The sequence below is a fragment of the Balaenoptera ricei genome, chromosome 20, assembly GCF_028023285.1.
Source record: "Balaenoptera ricei isolate mBalRic1 chromosome 20, mBalRic1.hap2, whole genome shotgun sequence".
NCBI classification, from domain to species: Eukaryota; Metazoa; Chordata; class Mammalia; order Artiodactyla; family Balaenopteridae; genus Balaenoptera; species Balaenoptera ricei.
The window spans coordinates 545,617-570,528 of record NC_082658.1 but is presented as its reverse complement, the minus strand read 5'-3'; the positions used below and the strand labels follow the sequence as shown (position 1 = coordinate 570,528).

At 55.6% G+C, this 24,912-nt stretch overlaps 1 protein-coding gene across 1 annotated transcript in view; it reads left to right on the top strand.

Moving 5' to 3' along the window:
* Positions 1–23,338, top strand: part of CACNG5 (calcium voltage-gated channel auxiliary subunit gamma 5) — a 41,123-nt gene extending 17,785 nt beyond the window's left edge. The window contains exons 2-6 of the mRNA XM_059907678.1: positions 16,199–16,451; positions 18,443–18,529; positions 19,420–19,560; positions 22,674–22,819; positions 23,014–23,338. Of these exons, the coding sequence (XP_059763661.1) occupies positions 16,256–16,451; positions 18,443–18,529; positions 19,420–19,560; positions 22,674–22,819; positions 23,014–23,271 (828 nt within the window). The 5' untranslated portion in view covers positions 16,199–16,255 and the 3' untranslated portion in view covers positions 23,272–23,338. The remainder of the gene's footprint in view (positions 1–16,198; positions 16,452–18,442; positions 18,530–19,419; positions 19,561–22,673; positions 22,820–23,013) is intronic.
* The last annotated feature ends 1,574 nt before the right edge of the window (positions 23,339–24,912 follow it).

The following is a 24,912-nucleotide window of genomic DNA, read 5'->3' as shown; positions in this document are numbered from 1 at the left end:
TATGTAGTCAAATGGAACCCATCGCCTAGGTCACTGTGCTCCTGCACCATTTCATTTCTCAGTCACCCCACTTACAGGCCTTATATTGTTGTCACCATTTTATATCTTTAACTGAATGAGGCTGAGAAAGCTTAAGTATCTTGGCAGAGTTCGCAGAAGCTATGAAGTTTCAGACTCTGCTTTCTATCCTCTTAACAGGCCATGATTCTCTGAGAGGCTTTGAGGCAGGAGTGGGGCCCTGAGTCTGCCCATAATTGGTCGTCTGTCCCAGCTGTGTTTCCACTTCTCAGTGCTGCAGGCTGCAGCGCACGGTCAGCCAGCAGGGGGCAGTCAGCCGCGCGCCTCCTTCCCTGGTGGGGCATTGTCCCTTAGCGGCAGGAAGACCGCTAATTTAAAAAGGGAAAAGATCATTATGTCATTTAAGGGAAAATGTGGTGCCATATATTCAACAAAATCAGGGAAAAGGGACAATAAAGTAGAAAGACAAATTTGGGCTTCCCTGGTGGCGCAGTGGTTAAGAATCCGCCTGCCAATGCAGGGGACATGGGTTCGAGCCCTGGTCCGGGAAGATCCCACATGCCTCAGAGCAGCTAAGCCTGTGTGCCACAACTATTGAGCCTGCACTCTAGAGCCCACGAGCCACAACTACTGAGCCCGTGTGCCACAACTACTGAAGCCCGCGCGCCTAGAGCTCATGCTTTGCAACAAGAGAAGCCACCGCAATGAGAAGCCCACCCACCGCCACGAAGAGTAGCCCTGCTCGCCACAACTAGAGAAAGCCCGTGCGCAGCAACAAAGACCCAACGCAGCCAAAAATAAAAATAAATAAATTTTTTTAAAAGACAAATTCACCCATAATCTTGTGATCAAAACAGCCACTACATATATTTTTGCTTTCATCATCCCACGTTAACAGATTTTTTTTTTTTTAACAAATCAGCAAACCACTGATATTTTGTGTCTCACTTTTTTTTCATTTAACATTTCACAACAATGACTACGTAGTGGTAGATTGAGTGGATAAACCATAGTTCATATAAATAACGCCTTCCTTTCAGAAAACCATTTTGGTGGTTTTTAGCATTTTGCTAGTACAGACAACATATTTGTGTATTTTTGTCTGTTTCCTTAGCGGCAGTTCCCAGAAGTAGACTTGTTGGGACCAAGAGAAGTGAAATGCTTAATGCTCAGTGCATGTTGCCAGATTGCTTTCCAGAAGGATAAACCAGTTAGTACTCTCGCGCAGAGTATGAAAGATACTGTTTCAGAGGTGAGACTGTTTTTTTCTAATTAAACTTGTAGTTTTTAGATAAGTTGTAGATTCATATGCAGTTGTAAGAGATCATACAGAGGGTGCCCATGTACCCTTCACCCAGTTTCCCCCGATAGTAACATGTTGCAGAATTGTAGCACAGCCAGGGTATTGACAGGAATGCAGTCGAGATGCAGGACGTTCCACCCCGCAAGGTTCCCGCGTGTTGCTTTTCCATTTCTTTATTTTTGTCATTTCAAGAATGTTACATAAATGGAACCACGAGGTGCAGTTTAAGGAAAATTATTATGAAAAAAGCAGAGGTAACAAAGTTACAAACAGAACTATAGAAAATACAGTTTGAATTAGGTAGTCTCTAGACACGCACTGTCCAATAGAAATATAATGTGAGCCACATAATGTAATTTAAAATTCTCTAAGGAAACATTAAAAAAGTATAAAGACATAGGTAAAACTAATGTATTTTTTAGCACAATATACCATTTCGCCACGGAACCAGTGTTTTTACAAATCATTAATGAGATATTTTGCGTTCTTTCCTCATGCTAAGTCTTAGGAATCCAGTGTGTATTTGTACTAACATCTCGACTTGGACCTGCCATGCGCGTTTCAGGTGCTCGAGACACACATGTGGCTAGCGGCTGCCACGTTGGGTGGCTCGGCCCTGGTCCAGAGTGAATGAATCAAACCGTGAGCGTGGGGTCTGTGCATCTCCAGGCTCGGGAGGGTCCCCCAGTTAGCGAGTGGCTCTCAACCTTGGTTACACATTAGAATCACTTGGGATTTTTAAAGAATACTGATGCCTCATCGCCCCCCACTCCTTCAGCCCCAACAGAGGGCTGGCAGTCATTGGTCTTGGAAGCAAACCAGCATCATTGGGATTTCTTTAAAACTCCCCGGGTGACACTGACGGGTAGGCCTGCTGGCATGGAGGCCTGGGGCTGTGTCCCGTCGGGTCCTGACGTGCCCTGGGAATCTGGGAGAGGCCCTGGGGACCCCTTCCCCATCGCCATCTCAGGTCCTGCCCTGACCTCTTGGAGAGCAGGCACTTTCCTCTCTTAGCAGTTCTGGAGGTTTCTGTGCTTCCGACCCTGCAGAGTCCCACCCCGGTCTCTGCCTTGTTCAGTTGTGAGGCTGGTTTTAAAGTGAGATGCACACAAGCTCCCTCCCCTGGTGCTCCCGCCCTGGGGTCAGCCGCCTCGGGGGGCCAGTCTTGCCTCCTTTCTGGGTCAAGGAATGGAGACGAGCGTTGCCAAGAGCCCGTGACCTACTCTGTGTGATGGAGCCCTCACGGCCACTCGGGAAAGAAACACCCCTTCCTGCGTCGTCGGTGGGACTCTCAGGGGCTGAGCCAGTGGCCGGGGGTCGGAAGGCAGACCACCCGGCCCAGGGCCCCGCTGGGCGTCCACGCGGCCTCAGCGGGTGACGAAATGAGGCATCAGGCCGCGGGGCGCACTGGGCCTGCTTTGTGCTCGTTTTCCAGGCTCCTCCGGGCCCCGCGGCCCTGGGGCCCGTGAGGTGGGGTTGCCGGCCGGGAAGCGTGCAGAACAGCAAAGCTCGCCTCTCCACCGTGTCACCAGCCCTCTCCTGGGGGCCCTGAGGTCCCTCCCCAGGCCTTCGGTTCCGTCGTGCCGTCAGGAAATACTGAAGTCTCTTCAGAAGCACGGTCGGCACCTCGACTTCCTCTCTTGAGAGTCACGAGGTGTGTCTGGAGCCCAGCCTTGTGGGCTCAGCGCCGATCCTGCAGGGGCCACCGGCCACCTTCCGGGACCGAGAAAGCCAGCGGGCCTTGGCCCTGGCCGCCTGTGTGTGCCTGGGCCTCCCGCTCACGGGAGGGGTGCTCCGGGCAGGCCGCTGGGGCCTTGGGGCGTCCTAGACAGTGTTTCGCCTTAAGTCCCGGGGGTGGAGAGGGAAACAGGAAGCCTCGTGCTGAGAACGAGCTCCTCAGAGAAACACGTCAGCCTCTTCTGCGCTTTTCTCTCCTTGCCCGTCTGGTCCAAGGCGCTCGCCCCCAAGTGGCTGCGCTTTCCTTCCGCGCTAGCACTGGGGGGCCTGGGACGCTGGGCTCGTGGGGGCCCCTCCTGGACCTGCAGCAACCCGTCCGGCTCTTTGCACGACCCCGTGCCCGGGGCTCAAGGCGGCCAGGCTGGGCTGCGTGGGGGAGGGCAGGGCCGCGGGGGGAAGGAGGGCGGGGCGGCTTGGACCACTGGCATCCTCACTATCATCTCCTGAGGTATCGTACATTGTGCTGGGGACAGGGAAGCCGTACCAGCAGCGGGTGTTGCCAGAGGCGCACCCCGGTGCTGTGTCGCCCAGCCGGGCCACGTCGACTGTCCCGCCAGGGTCCTCCCGCCGCAGCACTGCTCTCCGGAGAGGCGTGCCTGCTGGGGGGGCTCCGAGCTGGCCGCCCAGTGCGGCCGGGTAGCTTCTCCGAAGCCAGACTGCTTTTCCTCCCCGCTCTCCGCCCACCCCCTCCTTTCTCCCTTCTCCCAGAAGGAAGCATCAGCAGAAAAAGCAGTGTCTCGCTAGACACTGGTTCTAAGCATGGAGGGGGCTGGGTGTAGCCAAGAATAACCTGCAGCGTCCAGCAGGGACACTCAGCTGCCTCCTTCCCCTCCTCCATAATCACTGTTTTATACAGAAAATATCTGGTTTGTCCATCCACCTGAGTGGTACAAAGGCCAAGGAGAAAAGGACCTGAAACGCTCAGCCCTCTTATCGTAGGCAAGAGCCTGGGCACGTTGACAGCGAGGAATCTGCACTGCCCGGCAGAGAGAGTTTCCCAGGTGGTGAGCTCAGCAGTCTGGAGATGCCCCTCTGCAGCTCACGAGAACCAGGCTGAGAGGCGAGGGAGGGGTGGTTTGGGCTGGCAGAGAATGGGGCCAGACTGGGGGCTCAGATCCCGGCTCCCTCCGTCCCTAGCTGGGTGAACTTGGGCGAATGGCTTGGCCGCCACCCCCCTCATCTGTGAAGCGGGGATGACGACCCCGGTTAGGGTGAACTCTGTGCGCTCGCGCTGCGCCAGGCGGAGTCCCCGTTTTAACCTGGTTACGTGTGTTGCCTCATTGACTCCTCATAACCGTATGCACAAGTTACTCGTATTAAACATCCCCGTTTTAATAACAGTGCCCAGCGCGAGGGTGGTTGTGAATTACGTGTAGCTGCTATGAACAGTGTCTGGTACAGAGTCCTGGCCCAGTAACCATCAGCCTGCGGGAACTGGGGAGGCAGAGTGTCCGTTAGGTGGTGCTGAGGAAGGAGAAAACCCTGGGTCAGCTCTCCCTGCAGGCTCTTTCCGTCTGAATCTGATGGATGGCCCGTGTCACCAGAATTAGATCAAGTCTGAACATTTTTCCTGTCTACACATATTAAGACACAGGGTACAAAATTGTTTTTCATTTCTCGCTGGCTTTTATGGCACCGGTAGCTGCGTGAGCAGGTAGAGACGGCCACGCGGGCGGGCTTCTGATTGCCATCAATGAAGACATCGTGCCACTGAATTATGTAGTCTTCAACCCCCGTTGCCACTCTGTTTCAGCGGGATCTAATGGAAGAAGGAAGTATGCAAGTCTCCCTGCCTTTTCTAAAGGCGATTTTGGTTTCCACAGACGCTGTGAGATAAAAATCTGTTTCTGTCGGGGTGGAAGTCGGGGCTTGGGGCTGGCCAGACGTCTGCTAGTGGGCTGGTGCGTCTCCTCTGCTCCCAAGGTCCCTGACGTGCCACACAGCCGGTGTGTGACTTGGGGCCCAGGGAAGGGTGTGTCTGTGGCTTGTGGCTGGTGGCGGGGCTGCGAGTGAGGAAGTCACAGGCCAGAAGGACAGAGGCTCCCAGGCTCAGACAAGGTTGCTCGGGAACCCACCTCCGCGTGGTTGAAGGAGGGTGCAGAACTTTTTAAATGGACGAGAGGCTGGTGTCCATCGCTGACGGGGGAGAAGCGGGGTCTGCGCTTGGACACACCTAGGTTTGAATCTCGCCTCTGTCACTCAGGAGCTGGGCGATCACCGCGGCTGCAGCCTGAGACTAATAGCGCGACTTGGCGAGGAAGGTGTCGGAGGAGGTGTGGGTGCGCAGTGGACGGCAGCTGTCCTGACCGTCGTGGTCGCCGTTTGTCCTGCTCTGACGCTTACGGTCTCTGAGCTTCGCACGCCTGTTCGTGCCCGGCACGCGTTCGTCAGGCAGGCACGTGAGATAGAAATGATGGTCCCCGTCATCTGCCAGCCCCTAAGCCGGGCCCAGCTCCCTTATCCAGCACCTCCAGTCTTTACCTATGTCAGCTCCCTAGTCCCCAGAGCCAGCCCACGAGGGAGCGTTGCTGCGATCCCATTCTCCGGATGAGGGAACCACTCGGGGAACTCCGTGGTGAATCATCTAATGAAACCCTCAGAGAGCTCGCCAAAGTGGGTGTCTCTCCAGCCGGGAGTTGAATCTCAAATCGTTTGATTCATGGAGCCGCGGGAGAGGGGGTGGCTAGGAAAAACGAAGAGAGGAAATGGAGCCCTGGTCCCGCCCCAGGCCCCGGGGTTGGGGGTGGGATCCAGCGGATGGGCCAAGGGGAAGAGCCACGGGGGCCGGAGACGCCCTGACCCAGAGCAGGGCCTTCAAGGAGGACAGCGGCCCCCAAGCCCCCACCTCTGCTGGTCCCCGCGCCAGCGCAGGCTCGACGCTCCCTCTGGACCACCCAGCCAGGTCCTCTTCTCTTCCCGCTGCTTGGAAGGCCGGACCTCAGCCTGCAAAGTCCCCGCACACGGAGGGCCTTATCTTGTTCTCATCTCCGCCACGGCAGGTGCTGGCTCAGGACGGAGAAACAGGCTCTCAAGGAGTGGGCAGAATGGGGCATTTATCCCTTATTCTTTCCTCCTCAAAGCATTGCCCGAAAATGGGAGTTCCTGGTTTTTAACCTCAAGCCCCCTGAACGCATATACCTGCGGCATGTGATCGTGCAGCTGCCGTCCGTCCCCTCCGTGCTGCGTCAGTGGGGCTGGTCCTTCCCTTGGCCTGAGACGGGCCCTTGGGCAGCCTCCGTGGCTCTTCGGGTCTCTCAGTGACACCAAGCTCCCCGGCAGTGACTGGACTGTCCAGTCCCAAACGACAGCCCAGCCCTCCGACGTGATGCAAAATGGCAGCAGCTGCCCACCGCTAGCTCAGCTCTGCTGTGGCGGGAAGCCCGGCGGCGCCTCCAAAGGGTGCGGCTGGTCCCCGCCGCTGCCCTCCCGCCTCAGGCTGCAGCTTTGGAGAGAGGGAGCAGGAGGGGGAGGTGGGAGAGGTAGACGCGCCCCTGCTTGGCCGGGGTGGTCGTGAGATGGCCCGGGCTTTCTGGGCTCGGGGGTCTTCAAGGCTGGGTCTTTCTCCCATGGCCCTTTCCTTGGGCTCTTCATAGACCCCTCCGCCCCTAACGCCTTCTAACTTGTAGCTCCCTTCGGGTGGGTTTTGCGCTCTTCCGTGGTTCCTTCCTCACACTCATGGGGATCCGACGGTTCTCCCCCAGCTTCTCTCCGCCGAGCCTCCTTCACCCCCCACCCACCCCGGCAGCCATCCTGAAGGACCTGCGTCCCTCCGTGCCAGCACCCTCCGGCCCGCCCCCGGTCACTGGCAGGTTCCTACATCCCAGCCCCGCAAACTTGGGCAGTTCAGGTTGGCAAAGAGCCGCCAACTCTCCATCACCCGAGCAAGAAGCCAACATCTCTCTTCTTTTAGACTTTCCGGGCCAGAGTCACACTCCAGGCCACTGGGCTCCCAGCGTGCACTGGACCCTCGCTCACCAAACTGGAGGTTTAGGGGAGGGGTTTCCCGCCTTCTGTGGGACAAGGTGTGTTTGACAACTAGGGGCGTTCAGTAGTTCCTTCTCACATTCCTCTTCACAAATCTCTCCCGATCTTCTGCTCACAGAACGGTTTCACCATCAGCGCGGTGAGCTCCTTAGGAGTCGTGAATCCAGCTCTCCATCACCTAATTACTCCAGGTCTTACGGCGGCTCTGCTTACAGTTTTGGAATATAGATGGAAAAGTTGTACAAAATGTCAAGCTTATATCCATGCACTTCCTTTGTCTTCAGGTCTTGACCCCTGAAACCTTGGTTTCCTTGATTTCTCTGCAATGTCTTCAAACCGATACTTTACATTTTATTCAGCTGTTCTAATTATTTTCAGTAGGAGGGTTGGAATCACACAAGCTTGTGCATTGTAGCCAGAAATAGAAGTCCACCCTCCCTTTTCAATTCCATGGACTGGCTTATTTTTTTCATCTGCATCAAACTGTTTTAATCATTGTCACTCTGTAACATGCATAAATATTTGGTAGTTCCCACTTATCCATCTTTATTTTTAAAGGAATTTTCCTCGCTCTCCTCAAATGTTGCTTCCTGTAAACTGACCCCAGAATCATCTTCTAGGGAGAACTCATTGCATTGAATTCATCAGTTAATTTAGGGAGAGTTGACATTTTTATGGCATTGTCTTCCTATCCAAAAAACAGGATGTATTATTTTATTTATCAGTCTTGTTTTATGTTCATCAGTAGTTTTAAGGTTTTCTTTATATAGCACTAGCACATAATTTGTTAAGTTTATTCCCCAAGAGTTTGCTGTTTTGTTGCTACATAGATTTTTTTCCCCCTGAGCATTATATTTTCCAACTGGCCACTGTATTATAGCTGTTGATTTTTTATAGGTCATTTTTGTGTTCGGCCATTTATCTCAACACTTGCGTTTTCCCTAACGGGTTTTTCAGCTGATCTTGATCTGGGCATGCGTGTGTCTATAGTCTTTCACAGGTGATGACGATGGGTCACCTCAAAAAGTCTCAAGACACTGATGTAAGATGTTTTGCTTTACTTAGGAGGTCCTGCATTTCCTGGAGCATCATTCATAGTATAGAAGCCTTTGTCTTGAAAACCCTGTTGATGCAGCAAGCATAGCCCTCAGGGCTGAGCAGAGCCCAGGTTCCAAAGCTTCCTTTATTCTCAGCAGAGATGGGGAGGGACTCTTTCGACCTGGAACAGTTTGGAGTTCTCTGTGTCCATACAGGCAAACCTACGTTGTACCTTAGGTAGCAGGGGTAAAATGCCTTTGAAATCTTTCAAACAAATCTTGACAATACTTCTCAGAATGCTAAAATATTCCATATCCTTAAACCCAGAAATTCCACTTGTAGGAATTGATTCGGAGAAAATACTTGCAGATGTCCGCAGATACTTAGCTCTAAGGATGTTTATCTGTCATTGTTTACAACAGGGAAAATTTTGGAAACAACCTAGCTGTTCTACAGTAGGGAAGTGGTTAAATCAGTTTTGGTACATCCAAGTCAGAGGATATATATTCTGTAGCTACTAAAAATAATGTAGGAAATACTGACGACTTTTAAGTAAAATAAAATCAGGCTATACTATGGTGTGTGCAGTATGGTCACATTTGTAATGCATGGAAAAATTCTAATTTGCATAGAAGAATTCTGCAAAGAACATAATATCAAAGATACAGATACCATTATAACTGCCTGATTAGCGCTCCGTCGTTAGGTGTGTTCCCGCTTGACTTGGTGTCTGCGGCCACGCCGTTGGGGAAACACTGTGGATCCTGTAGAGAGCATTTTGCTGGACCCGCAATAAAGTGTTGGCCACAGTCTCTCCAGCTGAGCTTCTTTTTCTGCAAGAGCAGTGACCTTTGGTGGGTGGTCATGACGCCCCTGGGCCCCCTATGGAAACTGTCTGTCGGTAACCTCCTGCCAAACCGAGGGTGAGAGGAGTTTGATTACACACCGACCTTCCCTCCAGGAGGTTTGGACCCAGGTCTGCACCCTCAGCTGTGTAGCCTGGACTCCTGGCAGACGGGTTTGCTGTGGCTGTGAGCTTAGTCTTGGGGCAGACAGAGCTTGAAATGCAAGACTCCTTGGGCCTTGCTTTGTCAAAGGACCATGAATCTTTGCCTGGCGCTGCTCACGTGCTCCAGAGGGCATCAGCAGTGCGGCAGAGAGAGCTCAGTGGGGCCAGCATGGAAAACAGGTCCCTCGTCAGCTCCGGCCAGCAGCTCCCTCACCGCGTGGCGGAGGGCAGTGTCTCTAACTGAAGGGTCGGTGGGGGGGCGGGTCTCCCACATTGGGACATAATGACACCTAGGGGTCTCCAGGCTTCAGGTGCCACGCTCCCTTCTGATGCTGAGCCTCTGTTGTGTGCGACACTTAATAAGCACTTGGTACACATTTGATGATATTATATTTATTATCTGTGTCTACAGAGATGGCACTGTGCCTACCGCCAAGACACCCTTTACATCACTATGCAGAACGGTGTTGCTCTCCAAATGAGAGAAACCTAAAACCTCTCCAATCCCAAAGCCTTAGTTGATATGGAGATAAGAAAGGAGACAGAGGGGCTGAAATTTGGCGGGAGGTGGGGGGTGGAGTGAGGAAAATTCTGCAGGGACCAAACGCCATGATGAGAGGGAGGTTGGAGAGCTGGGTGGAGATGAGAAAGTCTGAACCATTTCGCCCCTTTTCAGGGACAGATTTACCCTATTAAATCCGCCCTGTTGTTCGCCGCTCCTTGGGTGTCAACCGGTGTCACTTTCTGACTGTACTCAGGTAGCATGAGGGGGTCCAGCCTTATTCGATTGCACGTTCATAAATCCTCGCAAGTAGCGCTTACAAAGCTACCCCTGCGTTACAGATGAGGAGACTGAGGTTCAGTGTGACCGTGTGACGTGCCCAGGACGGGACAAGGGAGAACCAGCATCCAACTCAGAGCCGCCTGGTCGCAAAGCCACGTGCCGTTCGCTCCCTGACACGGCTAAAGATCCCGGGGATTCAGCTGTGATGCTCGGGCCCCATTGCTAAGTCACATTCTGGTCAGTCACACCTGGGATTCATGTCGTACTTAAGCAGTGAGAAGACGCTAATAAATCAGTAATGAAGTTGTTTTGATAACTTCTGCTGCCTGTCAGATCACCTCAAACATAATGGTATAAAACAACAACTACCTTATTTCGTTCATGATAACTTGGGTCAGGAAGTTGGGCAGGTCCTGCTTGGAGCTTCTCATGCAGACGCCGTCAGGTGTTGTCTGGGGACGCAGGCATCCCAAGGCTCACCTGGCTGGACGTCCAGGATGGATGGCTCAGTCGCGTGGCTGGCAGCCGATGCTGGCTGTCAGCTAGGAGCCCAGCTGGGCTATCAGCCAACCACCTGGGCATGGCCTCCAAAGCAGCTCTCTCAACCAGGGACAGTTGTCCTCCCGGGGACGTGGTTGATGACAGCTGCGGTGCTACTGGCATCTGGTGGACGGAGGCAGGGAAGCTGCTGAAAGGCCTCCCTGCAGCAAAGAATTGTCCAACCCAAATATCCACAGGGCCGGGGTTGAGAAACCCTGCTCTAAAGCAGGGGGTTCTCTGGGGTGTCCGACTTACGTGGGGGCTGGCTTTCCCCTCAGTGAGCTCCCAGGAGAACTAAGTGGCAACTGCATCTCGTTTTATGACCCAGAAGACACATAGCATATGTGTTGGTGGAAGTAGTCTCAAACCTGCCTAGACTCAGAGGAGGAGACGTGAGTAGACCCCATCTCTCAGTGGAAGGAGCGCCAAAGAATTGGGGTCACTTTTCTTTTCTTTTATTTATGTTTGGCTGCGTTGGGTCTTCGTTGCTGCGCGCGGGCTCTCTCCAGTTGCGGCAAGCGAGGGCTGCTCTTCGTTGCGGTGTGTGGGCTTCTCATTGCGGTGGTTTCTCTTGTTACGGAGCATGGGCTCTAGGTGCGTGGGCTTCGGTAGTTGTGGTGTGTGGGCTCAGGAGTTGTGGCTCGTGGGCTCTAGAGCGCAGGCTCAGTAGTTGTGGCTCACGGGCCCAGTTGCTCCGCGGCATGTGGGATCTTCCCAGACCAGGGCTGGAACCCGTGTTCCCTGCATTAGCAGGCAGATTCTCAACCACTGCGCCACCAGGGAAGCCCTGCGAGTTCTTTTATCACTGGCTTGGGCAGGGAAATGTGCCATTAGTGCTTTAACCTGCACGAGACGTTTCTCCCTAATTGCTGGTCGTGGAGGATAGTTAGCGACCGTTAATTCCTGATAATTAACAAGCTAATGCTTAAAGGTAATGGTCCCCGGGTAATCATCTTAAAAGACTCAAAGCTTCGGTGCTTTCTAAGCCCCAGGCTCCGAAGGGCGACCTGCATCTCAACATCTCTCGCCTGGGAGTTCGAGGGCCCCTGCGTATTCTTTACGAGGGCAGTGATTGGAGAATTGTCGAGTCTGGTCTTTAACCTAGTTTTCTTCTCTAGATGTAGGAATAATACATGTTCTTTTAGAAGCTTTGTCAAGCCCAGAAAAGTAGAGAGAAAATCAAATATACATAACCTTATTACTTGGAAACGTCCACTGTCAACATTTTGGTTTATTTCTTCCCAGTCTATGAATTTCTTTTCACAGTTGGGTTCATGTTAAACACGTGCTTTCACATCCAACTTTCTTCTTTTTTTTCTTCCCTTGTGGTGGCAACTTATTAAAAAAGGTCTCCCTACCCTCCTGCAGAAAAATCAAAGGAACGTTGTAGAGGGCGGATGGGATCCATGGGAGAAGGAGAAACAGTGGGAAAGCAAAGACTTGGCCCAGGGCCCGATTAGGTGGGAGCTGGGAATTCATTCTAGGCCGGAGTGTCTTCAAGGGGACTCCTGTTCCCGCCCTCACCAACCGAAGATTGGGTAGAAAAACACACATGTGCGCGGTTACACAGGAAGGAAGGCTGGAAGGCAGTGAACTCAGGTGTTAGTAATGGTGTTGTTTTCAGCGTGGGGACCGGCGGTTTTCATCGTCTGCTTTACAATTTCCCATGCAGCACAGAGGAAAACGCTGTGCTTCCGCATAAAGATCTTCACCTCACAGCCTTGCCCCTCCACGGCACTGCCTGGTGACCTCAGGTAACTCTCCCCGCTGGACCTTGACTTCCTTATCTGTGCTTTGAGGGAAATATTAGTCTTCCCGCCCTACAAGGTGGTTTTCAGACTCCGAAGTGCTGAGTTAGTGCATCTCCATGAAAAGATACGCTCAGGTGACTCCCAGTAGTAAGCCCAATAGGATCAAGAGACGGCCCTGACGTAGCCCTTGGTTGTGTACAAAGACAGTCTCCCAAAATTGTGTGCCACCCATTTCCAGATTCCCTAGTGGCTACTTTGCATGTGCCTCTCCCCCAGCACTTCTTAAACCTGTTTATTTCTTCAGTAGGGGGCAGTATTGCTGCAGTGGGGACTTTGGAGTGAGACCTGGGCTTAAATCCCGAGTCGGCCACATGCCTGTGACGTCCTGGAGGCTACTTAGCATGTCTAACCCTCAGCTTCCCCGGCCATGGAATGGGGCCGATACCACTGATGGGTTTGTCCTGAGGTCCTAATGAGAAACTGTATGATAAAGGGCTGTTCAGTTCTCAAGTCAGTGAGATCATTTATTGGTAAATAAAGGTGATTTCACAATAGAAGCATCCGTTCAACTGTGCAATGAATGAGATTGTTATTTTTCACTCCGTGCAGAGTAGGTAAACGTGTTACCTACTCTGAAAAGGGAACTTTCCTGTTTTCCCAAGCTCGCCCCGGGCCTCAAGCTCTGCTCTTGTAGAGATTGGCAGTTTGGGTCACCTTGGGCCTCTTCTTTCATTTCTTGCTTTTATAGATTCAGATCCAGTCTTCTCTCCATTTTCATCTTTCCAAATCTCCAGGACCTGAATCTTTTCTGTCTGCCAAGCTTAGCATTAAAATTGGCTGTTACACTCCGAGCAGTCACTAGCTGCTGTATTTAGAAAGCCTCGATCCATCTGCCCTGCAAAGGCAGGGGCTTTGCCCATTGTTGCTTGATAAGAACACCTTACACCAGCATCCTGCATTAGCTTGTTCGAAGCACTGTCACACCTGCTGTGGCGCTGAATCCCCCAGCAGTTCTGTCTTGTTATTCTTCACGTGGGGGGCAGCAGTGTCCCCAAAGTGGATTTCACAGAACAAAACGCCATTGTGTGGCCAAAACAGTCTGGAAAAGAGTGGGATGAGCGGAGCTAAGCAGACTTTTCAGGCTTTTAACCTGTGAATGTGCAGTGTGACTCTTCAAGACCTAGATGCAGTGACTCCCAAGTTTTTCTTCACCAGAGCGTTTTTTGCTAGAATATTCCATGGAAGTTTTGCTCCATGGAACTCAACTTAGAAAGGTCTTGAGAATGAGGCAGGATAAATTCAAATGTAGGCACATCACTCGCTAGCTGAGTGACCTTGGGCAAGTCTCTTAACCTCTCTGATTCTCAGGTTGCTTACCTATAAAATGGGGATGGTAATATGGTTGTAAAGATTAAAATAACGTGCTCAGCAGAATGCCTAACAATGATAAATACTCAATATACTTCAGCTTTTATCGTTATCCTCTCCCTCGATGTTCCCTGGGAGAGGAAGGGGCCTCAGGAAGGTTAATTTCCCAACTTTCCGCGGCTACTCCGAGACAGGCTGAGCGTGAAGCCCAGGCCCCTGCCTCTCAGCCCAAGGCTCTTCGCGTCACACAGGGCTGGTTTCCTCACTCATTCCTCTCTCCTCCCCTTACCCCCACTCACCATCCTTGGGGTTCCAATTCCGTCCCCTCTGGCAGATATTGGGGTTTCATGAGCCTCAAGTGTAAGTGAACGCACTTACTAAACTGCTGTAAAAATCTTCGTGACCGCAACACATCCACCAACCCGTGCAGGCGTTCCCAAGGGGCCTGCAGGCAGCCTGCCCCGCCACCCCTCACGTCCTCCTCGGGACCCCGGGTTCCACCAGTTAGGACCCTGCCCACCCTCGTGTCGCAGTTGTTTTGCTGTCGTTTCCTATTTTTCCGGCTTGTGAGCTCCGACAGGGCCTCTGATTCCTTGGCTTCTGCTGCGGCAGCGAGCACGGGGCCCACACGCGGGAGGTGCTTTGGGAGATACTTGTAACCAAATCGGGGCTGAGCTGCCCGCTCCACCTCCCAGCCCACTGCCTGGGGAACGGCCGGGTTTGCGGGGAGCGGGGGGAGGGCTGGCTGCTCTGCGTTTCACTTTTTCCTTCTCCGTCAAAGCCAGTGCAGGAGGGACTAGCGTGCAGGAAGCCCCTGTGCTCTCCAGCCTGGCGGACGGGAGCCTTTGCCTCCAAGTGGTCCCAGGCCTCCAGGAAGCCAGCGCAGGGCTCAGTCTGCAGATCAGTCAACCCTCCCGGGGTCAGAGCGGGGTTCCTGCCGTGGAATCCGGGCCAGGATGTCCCTCCTTCTTGCAAAGAGCACCCGTTTTCCTCCCCTTCCCCCCTCTCCCCTCCTACAGCAAGCACAGACTCCACAGAGGAATCAAGCCTCCAGGCTTGAGTGTGGCTTCTGTCCCCTTTCGGCAGCTGAGCCAGGATCCCCCAGTGCCTCGGCTGAGATGTGACACCAGGCCCTGGGGAAGCCTCCCAGGCCACCACGGGGGCCCTGAGCTTCGGGGGGCAGCTGACTCTTCACTGAACATTAATCTCCTGTTTCAAAATGTCTGACTTTGCATCATCGCGAGGGGCCCGTGAAAGATGCCGGCAGCCTGGCAACGTGGCAAACATGACTGGCTTAGATGAGACGCACACGGTTGAGTTGCCCCTGACGCCACCCTCTTCCAGAAATAGCTCTGCCCACCTCCAGCAGCCCCACTGGGTGACCCTCTTCTGGGCTCTCATCACATCCTGGGCTTTCCCCGCCACAGCCGTTACTACGTTGGACTGTAGTCACCTGTTTGCTTGGCAGACTTTAGCAGGTACACAGCTCACTTGAATCTTGTTAAAATGCAGATTCTGATTTAGAAAGTTGGAGGGGCCTGAGACTCTGCATTGCTAACGAGTTCCCAGGTGATGCCAAGGCTGCTGGTCCACGGATGACACTTTGAGTAGCAAAGAGCCGTCGTTCTCAACTTGGGCCGCGATTAGCCTTGCAGGGAGCACAGCGGTACCACGGCCCCTATAGGAGCCCAGCTGCACCCAAGATCTCTCAGGGTGGCACCTGGGCACGCGGGACTTCTAGATGATCCCTGGGTGGCTCTAGGTTCCAGGCAGAGTTCAGAAGCCCTGAGCCGGGCTGTGGGCTCCTTGGGGCGGCATCTTACCCCTCACTTATTCCCAGCTCCGTCTCCGAGCCTGGAGCTGGCTGGGCAGGTGTGGTAGGTGTGCTCATGGCTCACCTCGTGTAGACGCTTAGCCTCACTCTGGCTGGTTCAGAGCCAGCTCCAGCCAATACCATGTGCTGGGCAGACAAGAGTCAGACAGCTTCTGATGAGGTGGGCTCAGGAGGCCCGTTGAGCTTGGACTGTGGCGTGGCTTCTTTACCGGGGCGGACCCAGATCTACAGCTGATTGGAATCCTTGCGGAAGACACCTTCCCAGGAAGCCTCTCTGCCCCCTGCCGCGTCCCCTCTGGGTCCCCCTGCTCCCTGCCAGGTGTCCTTGTGCCTCAGAGCCCTTCTCGACCCGGAGAAGCCCACCAGGCAGACTTCAGGCCTCCATCCCTCCTCCCTGCTCCCACATCCTTGGGCAGGTCTCTCCCACAGACCCATCAAGCTGCATTTTCATTGCTTTGGGGGTGGGGGCGCTTTGTCTTCCAGGAGGGAACTCTTCAAGGGCAAGGATGGGGTCACATTCATCCTTTTGTCTCCACGTTGGGTACAGTGGGTTGCTGAATGAATGAATGAATGAATGAATGGCGTTATCCAGCGGGGGGGACTCCCAGAGAGGACAGGGGGGCCCCTCGCAGTGGCCTGGCAAGAAAGCTGTGCGCTCCTGATGGGGAGAGGGAGGTGGCGTGTCTGTCACCCACGGCCTGACTTCCGGGGAGCAGGCCCGCTGCTCTTCATTCCTCCATTCGGCCCGGCTGGGTTGACGTCAGTTGCCGCCCAGGGCCCCTCCTCGGAGCCGTGGCCACTACTGCCGGCTCAGCCGCTGTCCTGCCGCCAGAGTCCACTCCCTGCTGGTGGCATCGCGGCCGCAGGCCCCGCTGGGCTGTCCGGGAAGATGGACGCCTGCAGGAGAAAGGCCCTGACCCTGCTGAGCAGCGTCTTTGCCGTGTGCGGCCTGGGCCTGCTGGGCGTCGCGGTCAGCACGGACCACTGGCTGTACCTGGAGGAGGGCGTCGTCCTGCCCCAGAACCAGAGCACCGAGACCAAGATGTCCCTGCACTCAGGCCTGTGGAGGGTCTGCTTCCTCGCAGGTAAGGGCGCCCAGGGCCGGGGACAGCCCTGCCCCCAGAGAGGAGCAGCTGCCACCTCACCCCCCCTGGGGAAGCAATGCCCCTGCTGGAAGGAGGCTGGTCACCGTGGACGACGCTCACGAGCTCTGGGCCCGCTCCCTCCAGTGGCCAGGACCCACTCCAGACTCAAGGCCTGAGTCTCCCTGTCCACTTGGGCAAGTCCTCTCACCCCCAGGACCTGGGTCTCCCCACCTGGAAGATGCCCGTGGCCCCGCTGTCGCCACACCACCCACCCCCGGCTGAGAGAGGCGGCCTCAGCTCCCTGAGTCCTCCGTCTCGGTGCCTCCCCCTTGACTCTGCAAGGCAGGCCCTGTTATCACGTCCACCTCACAAGTGAGGGCAGGAAGATGCAGGGAGGTGAAGCACCGGCACAGTCACCTTCTGGTGAGGGCCCTCTTCCCGCCTCCTCCCTGTGTCCTCATAGGGCGGCAGGGGGAGAGGGAGCTCTGCGGGGTGTCTTTTAGAAGGGCACTAATCCCATCCATGAGGGCTCCACCCTTGTGACCTGAGCACGAGGGTGGGAAACTCTTAGCACTTTCTCCGTTCCTATGTCCGTGAAATGGCAGGGAGAAAGCGCAGGTGCAGGTCTCTGCAACGCTGCACGGTGGTGCTTTGGTGCTTTGGTGCTTTGGTGCTTTGGTGCTTTGGTGCTGTGGTGCTTTGGTGCTGTGGTGCTGTGGCGCTGTGGCGCTGTGGCGCTGTGGCGCTGTGGAGCTGTGGAGCTGTGGAGCTGTGGCGCTGTGGCGCTGTGGAGCTGTGGCGCTGTGGCGCTGTGGAGCTGTGGCGCTGTGGCGCTGTGGAGCTGTGGCGCTGTGGCGCTGTGGAGCTGTGGCGCTGTGGAGCTGTGGTGCTGTGGAGCTGTGGCGCTGTGGCGCTGTGGAGCTGTGGCGCTGTGGAGCTGTGGCGCTGTGGCGCTGTGGCGCTGTGGAGCTGTGGCGCTGTGGAGCTGTGGCGCTGTGGCGCTGTGGAGCTGTGGAGCTGTGGCGCTGTGGAGCTGTGGCGCTGTGGCGCTGTGGTGCTGTGGCGCTGTGGCGCTGTGGCGCTGTGGAGCTGTGGCGCTGTGGAGCTGTGGCGCTGTGGCGCTGTGGAGCTGTGGCGCTGAGATCCTGCCCGTCAGGGCCTCCTGCCCGCTTGCTAGGGCTTCTCTGGAACCCGTGGAGTTGCTACTCCAAGGGCTCTGTCCTTTACCCCTTCATCATGACCCGGAACCGGGCTGCACGAGAAGAGCCTCTCTGTGCCCTGCGAGGCTGGTCAGAAACACCACGGTGGGGTCACGGAGCCTTTCTTGAAGGGCTCTGTAACCCATGTGTGCACGGGGCACAGGGAACACTTGGTCCTCCCAGCCTCATGGTAGGGCTTTGGTGGTTGGCGCCCACCCGTATTTAGCAGGGAGGACCCTGGAGGCCTGGCCTCCCGGTGACGTGTTGAGTCTACTTCGGGAATGGCATCCAACACTGACCTCGCCTCCCAGTGCCTAGACTGTGTGGCATCCGTCTGTGTGGCATCCGTCTGTGTGGCAGCTCTGCTTAAATCTGAAGCGGAGTTTGAAGTCACCAGGGTCTGGTTGCCAAAGTGGTCAACAAGGCTTTGGGGGTTCTGCTCCACGACACCCACACTGGGGCACCTAAGCCAGCCACACGCCGTCCTCGGTGGAATCTGTCCCAAAGCCACAAGACGGCCACCAGACATCTGACTCTACCTTGAGTCTGCGGTGATCGCTTTTCATGCAGCTCTCGGTGCTTCTCTGGGAAAGATGTGATGTCAGGACGGGTGTCCACCTCCGCTGTGGGCCACCATCTGGGGACGGGGCCCCCTAGGGTTTGGATCCAGCCCAGGTGTAAATACACAGAGGGTCAAACATCCCAGAAGCACCTGGGAATACCATTTGAATATGTTAACTTCAAATCCGTGTTCAGAAGGACCCAGAGTGTAAGTGGCTCTTGTCTCCGTAGGTGAGGAGCGGGGACGCTGCTTCACCATAGAGGATGTGATGCCTGTGAGCCCCCAGCTCACCTCCGAGTCCACGGTCAACGTGCTAAGTAGGTGCCTCCGACTTTCCAACCTGGGCCACGGGCTGGACAGAGCAGAGCAGGGCAGAGGGAAGAGGCAGGGTGACTGCTTGTTTCTCAAGAGCCGATGCCCTGACACTCAGATGCTTGTGCTGGCCGAGCTCACAGAGCTCGCTCTGCCAGTTATTTATCCGGGGTGGTGACAGGTTGCTGGAGTCTCCCAGTGCTGTGACCCTGGCAAGTGAGAGGGCACCCATACCCAGTGACTTCCTCTGTTTGGGATGCTCTAACAAAATAGCACAGACAAGGCAACTTGGAAGCCACAGAAATTTATTTCTCTCAGCTCTGGAGATTAGAAGTCCAAGATCAAGGCGCCAGCATGGTCACGTTCTGGTGAGGGCCCTCTTCCTGCCTTCTCACTGTGTCCTCACATGGTGGCAGGGGCGAGGGAGCTCTGGAGGGGGTCTCTTTCATAAGGGCACTAATCCCTTTCATGGGGGCCCCACCCTTGTGACCTAAGCACCTCCCAAAGGCCCCACCTCCTATACCATCACCTTGGGCATTAGGTTTAGCAAGTGAATTTTGTTGGCGGGGGGGACACAGACGTTCACACCATAGTACCCAGGGAACTGAACCAAGCTCTCCGGCCCCCAGCGAGACTGACGTTATGGCCTTGGCCTCACCAGAGCTGGTTCAGACCCATGTGAACCTGCAGTACAGTTCTGAGTTAGCATAGGCCCTGCAGGCTAAGGGCCAAGGGACAAAAGCCCCACCGAGGAGGGGATGGAGCCCGGGCTGCTCGTGCAGGGCAGGGGCTTGGGGACCAGCTGGTGGACTCTGCCAGGAACACTTGACTCGAGAGGGCGAGCACTGAGTGAGGCTGCTGGAGGCTGACGGCATCCTTCCATCCCCTCGGTCAGAAATGATTCGCTCGGCCACGCCGTTCCCCCTGGTCAGCCTCTTCTTCATGTTCATTGGCTTCATCCTGAGCAACATTGGACACATCCGTCCCCACAGGACAATCCTGGCCTTTGTCTCTGGCATCTTCTTTATCCTCTCCGGTAAGTGGTGCCGTTTTCGCTCGTGCACTCTGCACTTCTGACATTTGATTCCTAAACCACTCTGCTCTGGGAAGCCCTGGTCCCAGCTGCGGGTCAGCCCCTGCACAGGACCCGCCACATCAGTGGCTCAAGCACAACTGAGTCCGAGCTGGAGGAGGGTTCCGAGGACCCGGGCCCGTCCATCACCTCTGGAGGAGCAGTGACCTGACAGCTCCCCCTGGGCAGAGCTGGGATGAGAACCCAGGGTCCTCCTCATGCCATACCATCACTGCCGCTTTCCTCTAGTTCCCACTGGTAATGAGAATTCCTGGTTTTCTTGAGGGCTATGTCTTTGTGTTTTTACATGAAAGAAATACAATTTGCCTTTGGAATGATGGCCTCTTCATCTCCCATCCCTCAGCTATCCTCCAGAGACCCCCTACCCCCTACCCTGGGCTACCCAGGCCCCTTCAGTGTGGATCTGTCCTCCTGGACCGACCCCAGACTGTACTCGATCATTCACTCTTTCTTTTGTTTATTCATGTGCTGACTCATCCATTCATGTATCTCCCAGGCCTTATCACTGGGAGCTGGGATCTCTACCTACAGAAAGGGCAGTGTATTAGGGGACATAAACAAGTGGGCAGGAAATGTGGACCCTGCCTGACAAGGGCTCTGACAGCGTCAGCAAGGACTGTTATGGGGGCCAAGGGCAGCGGCGGAAACTCAGACCGGGAGCTGGTCAGGGACGGCCACCAGGAGCAGGCGAGATGGAAGGTGGGTAGGAATTAGGTAAAGAGTGTGAGGTTGGGGTGGGCGGAAGGGAGCCTGGAGGGAAGAGAGAGGATGAAGGCCAGGGGAGACTAAGCTCAATCGTGACTCGTGGTGGCGGGAACGTCAGGAGGATGTGGCGAGAGGTGGGGGGCGGCAGCTGAGGTCGCCTTGTTGGGGACTTTGTGAGAAGCCTCGGGAGGATTTTAAGCCGAGGAAGGACATGACCAGATTTGGATTTTAGAATAATCCTTCTGGAGAGTGAGGGGAGGAAGGAAGCAAGACACGGGGCAGGGAGCGCGGGCGGGAGGCTACTTCAGTTGTGCAGGAGGGAGGGGATGGGGAGGGGCTGACAGCGGGGAAGAGAGAAGGGAGAGGCTCATGGACACCTGGGAGGTAAGCTCAGTCGGACGAGGGCTGGGCTTCAAGGCAGGAGCCAAGGGCTAGCGTGGAGCTCTGCGCAGGCCCTGGGTGGGCGGTGCACTGCACCCCTCATCCAGGGGTCACAGGAGAAGCAGCAGATTTGGAGTCAAGATCATGAACGTAGAGTGGGAAATGCAAAGTTTAAGGTGCCCACGCGACAGCTGGAAGCAGTGCCCAGAAGGCTGCTAGGGGTCAGGGTTTGGGGTTCCTGGGAGTAGAGACACCAAAGGTGGAGACGGAGCTGTTGGCCTAGGGACTGGGGGAGGGAATCAGACGTGGAGGAGATTACTGCAGGGGGAGTGGAGAGTGAGCCGGGAAGAAAGGGTGGTAAATGAAGGTCGGCTTTCTCCCCTTCAGGGTGTCCTTTGCGTTTTCATGAGCACCTTTTCTTAATGCATCGAGCCAAAGGCATGGCTCTCAGGGCATGGATTGTAGATGCCCTGGAGCCCTGGATTTGTTGATAAGAGAGGGGATACAGATGGAAGATGGGTAGGTGGATGGCTTGAATAATGGATGGATGGATGGATGGACAGATGGAAAGAAAAGATAAACAGCTGTCAGCACCAGGCATTCTGGTTGCCACCCAACTTCCAAGCCAGTTTAGGTTCCTTTTCCCAACATTGTCTTGTCAATATAGCTTGGGAGCCAGGTGGGGGTCAGAACACTAGATGCCCAAGAGCTTTTCTTTCTTTCTCCTTCCTTCCATCCATCCATCCTTCCATCCATCCATCCTTCCATCCATCCTTTCTCCCATTCATCTGTCCATCTTTTTTTCAATCCACCCACCTATCTGCCATCCATTCTTCCATCTATTAATCCCTTCATCCACCCATCCATCCATCCATCCATCCATCTAACAAATGTTCATTGAGCACCTGCAGTGTCCTCAGCCCACCCTCTGCACCATGATGTTTCCACCTAGTCCAAGACATACAGACCCAGGTTAAGCTCTTTCTTTATCTATAAACTTCACAGCAGTCAAGGCCACACAGCAGCTTCAAAGCACCTGAGGTTTTTCAGCGGCAGGCAGCAGGACCCGAGATCTCAGAGTGAGCTTGGCCACATGAAGTGTTTTAATGACAGCAGTAGACAGGGTTCCCTTGGGCCAGCTTCATTCCAGTGTGAGTTAAGTGCCAAGGAAGGCCTGAATCATGCTTGTTTTCCCGTAGCATTCGTCCTTCAAGGTGCCCCAGCTTAATCATGTGAACGGAATTAAACCTGAGCAGCTCAGAACAGAGTAATTAATTGTGTCCTGTTTCAGTTACAGTCACTGACTGACCGATGCTCAGTCGGTCGTTTGCACAATGGCGGGAGGAGTTTGGGCAGCGCTGGCCTCCTGGTGTAACGCTTGCCAGAGCCTGGACGATCTCTCTTTGCCTCTGCTGCCTAACGACCTCAGTAACTGGCCGCGCCCAGGGGCAGGTGGGCTGCACAGAGCCACAGTTACATGACCATCTGTCCAGGCTCTGGAGGCCCTGGCTATCTCTGCCAGCGGAGCCTGCGTTATCCCTCAGTTCAGCGGAAGCCACTTGCTAAGTCAGTGGTTCACACCCTGAGTTCACCTGAGCCTTGCCTGGGGAGCACTTAGGACAACACGGTGCCAGGTGCCAGCCCAGGCCACGTGACTCAGAAGGTCCGGGGATGGGGCTCATGGGACGCACATCTAACAGGTGGTTCTGGTGGGGGGGGCGGTGAGAACCCTCGGGCTCACCGTGGCTCGGGAGGTGGCTGGACAGGAGCTTTCTTACCTGCAGCCGTCCGCTTTCTAGAAGGTAATGGTCTAAACAGGGCCTTCAGGAGGAGGGCTCCTGCCCTCCTCGAACTCCAGAGTGGGGTCATGGTCACCCAAGGCCGAGGCCTTCTCCCTGAACCCCGAGGGGAGGCGGTGCCCCACCGGCGGCTCCCCGGCTTCCTTGCCGAGCGCCCCTGCCCCCCTGCAGGCCTCTCGCTGGTGGTGGGCCTGGTGCTGTACATCTCCAGCGTCAACGATGAGATGCTCAACAGGACCAAGGATGCGGAGACCTACTTCACCTACAAGTACGGATGGTCGTTTGCCTTCGCTGCCATCTCCTTCCTCTTAACGGAGGTAAACCCCTCCTCGCGGGCGGGGCGCTGCCCCGGGATGGGAAGGGGGAGGAGGCCACGCTCCCCCTGGACCCGCCGCTCTCCCGCCCTTCCCTCCCCGGCCCCGCCCCGCGCCCGCCTTGTCCCCGCCTCGCGCTCGAGCTCCCGCGGCCGCGTCCAAGGCCAGGCCCCAGCACGAGCTCCCCCTGCCTGCAGAGCGCGGGGGTGATGGCCGTGCACCTGTTCGTGAAGCGGTGCACCGCCGAGGACGTGTACGGGCCTCACCCCGGCTTCTACCGCCCGCGTCTGAGCAACTGCTCCGATCACTCGGGCCAGTTCCTGCACCCGGACGCCTGGGCGCGAGGCCGCAGCCCCTCCGACATCTCCAGCGACGTCTCCCTGCAGATGACCGGCACCCACCCCGCCCTGCTCAGGCGCCCCGACTACCGCCAGCTGCCTTCCTCCCCCTGCTGAGTCCCCGCCCGGACCGCCTGCCCAGACAGCCTTCCCTGCCCCCGCTGCCCTTGGTCTGCGGCCCGGCTGTCCCCGTGCTTAGCTGTTTCCACCTGACCCGTGCCCCCTTCCTGCTCGCCCAGAGGAGCTCCTGCAGCCCAGGGTGGCTGTCAGGAGTCCGGAGCCAGCGAGCGGGATGACTGGTTGAGAGCTGGGGGTCACCCCACCTCTTGAGTGCCAATCACTGGGCGCTCTCCTTCCCTGGGAGAGGTGGGCCTTCCAGCTCTGTCTTCCCCCCCGCACCCTACGTCATGGACCCAGGCCAAGGCCAGCTCTGCGATGCCAGGTTCCTTCCAGAGACCCAGCTGGACTTGTGTGCTTGCCAACTGGCCTGGCCCTTGCGTCGTGATCTGGGCTATGGGGCCAAGAGGCGGCTGTGATACGGAGCTCTGGCTGGTTCAGAGTCGTCCCGCGCTGTCCTTGTGAAGTCCTCCACCGTTTGTTGTCACCCCCCCCCCATGCCCTGTCCATCTCGCCCCTGCCCCACGGCCTGTGAGTCTTCTTCTGTGAGTCTTCTTCCTCTTCTCCCGCCAGAACTCAGCTGCCCCAGCTTTGGTCCCCAAGGGGCTGAGAGGGGTCTGAGGCCACTCTGATGAAGTCACAAAGAGGTGTTAATGGCTGATGATGGCTTCATATGCATGGCCCGTAATAACATATTTAACAAGGGCCTTTAATGCCTTAACCCAAAGCAGTGACTCTGACAATGAGAACTGCAGAAGGTGGCTGGTCCGGGTTCATACTGCCAAGCACTGTTTCAGGCCCGGGGGATACCGTCCCCGCTCACATGGGCAATATTTCTGGTCCAGGTCCCTGAAATCTACTCATGTAGACGGACCTCTATACCACCAAAGTAGAAAGAAGGCAGCTTTCAAAGGGGCTGCCTGGGATTTGGAGCTGGATTTGCTGACGCCTGAGTCTAAACAAGCCAGACTCAGAATGATCTGCTCTCCCGAGGACGCCTGCCAACATCGGGGGTTGGCAGTTTAGTCCGAATACGGGGCAGCATCTGCTTCCTGGGTACGGGGCGTATGTAAGCAGATAGACGCCTCCAGAAGATGAGGTGGCGTGATGCCCGTTTTCCGGGTAGGAAACCTGAAGCCCCTTCCGTGAAGTTCACAGAGGGAAACGGGAAAGGCCCAGTGCCGGACGGGACCCCCTCGGGTCTCCACGCGTCTTCTCGCATGCCCACTTTGGGATTTGAGGTTTTGAGTAGCAAAACAACGCCAGGCTCTCTGCTGTGTATTTTTGCCGCACCAGCTGTTCACTCTTTCTCTTGCTCTTTTTTTAAGATAGCATTCAGTTCTGGGTGCAAAAAGCCACCGTGGGCAACACGCGGGCTCCGGAAAGAAATACAGAAAACCACACTTGTGGCCGGGGTGGCCTTCAAAAGGGGAATGCATTCGTTTGCTGGGGCTGCCACGGGCTGCGTGGCTTAAACAACAGACAATTATGTTCTCACAGTTCTGGAGGCCAGAAGTCCAAGATCCAGGTGTCAGCAGATTTGGATTCTCCCAAGGCTGTTTTCCTTGGCTTGCAGATGACCATCTTCTCCATGTGTCCTCACAGGGTCTTTTTCCTGCACGCCTGCATGCCCCCTGGTGT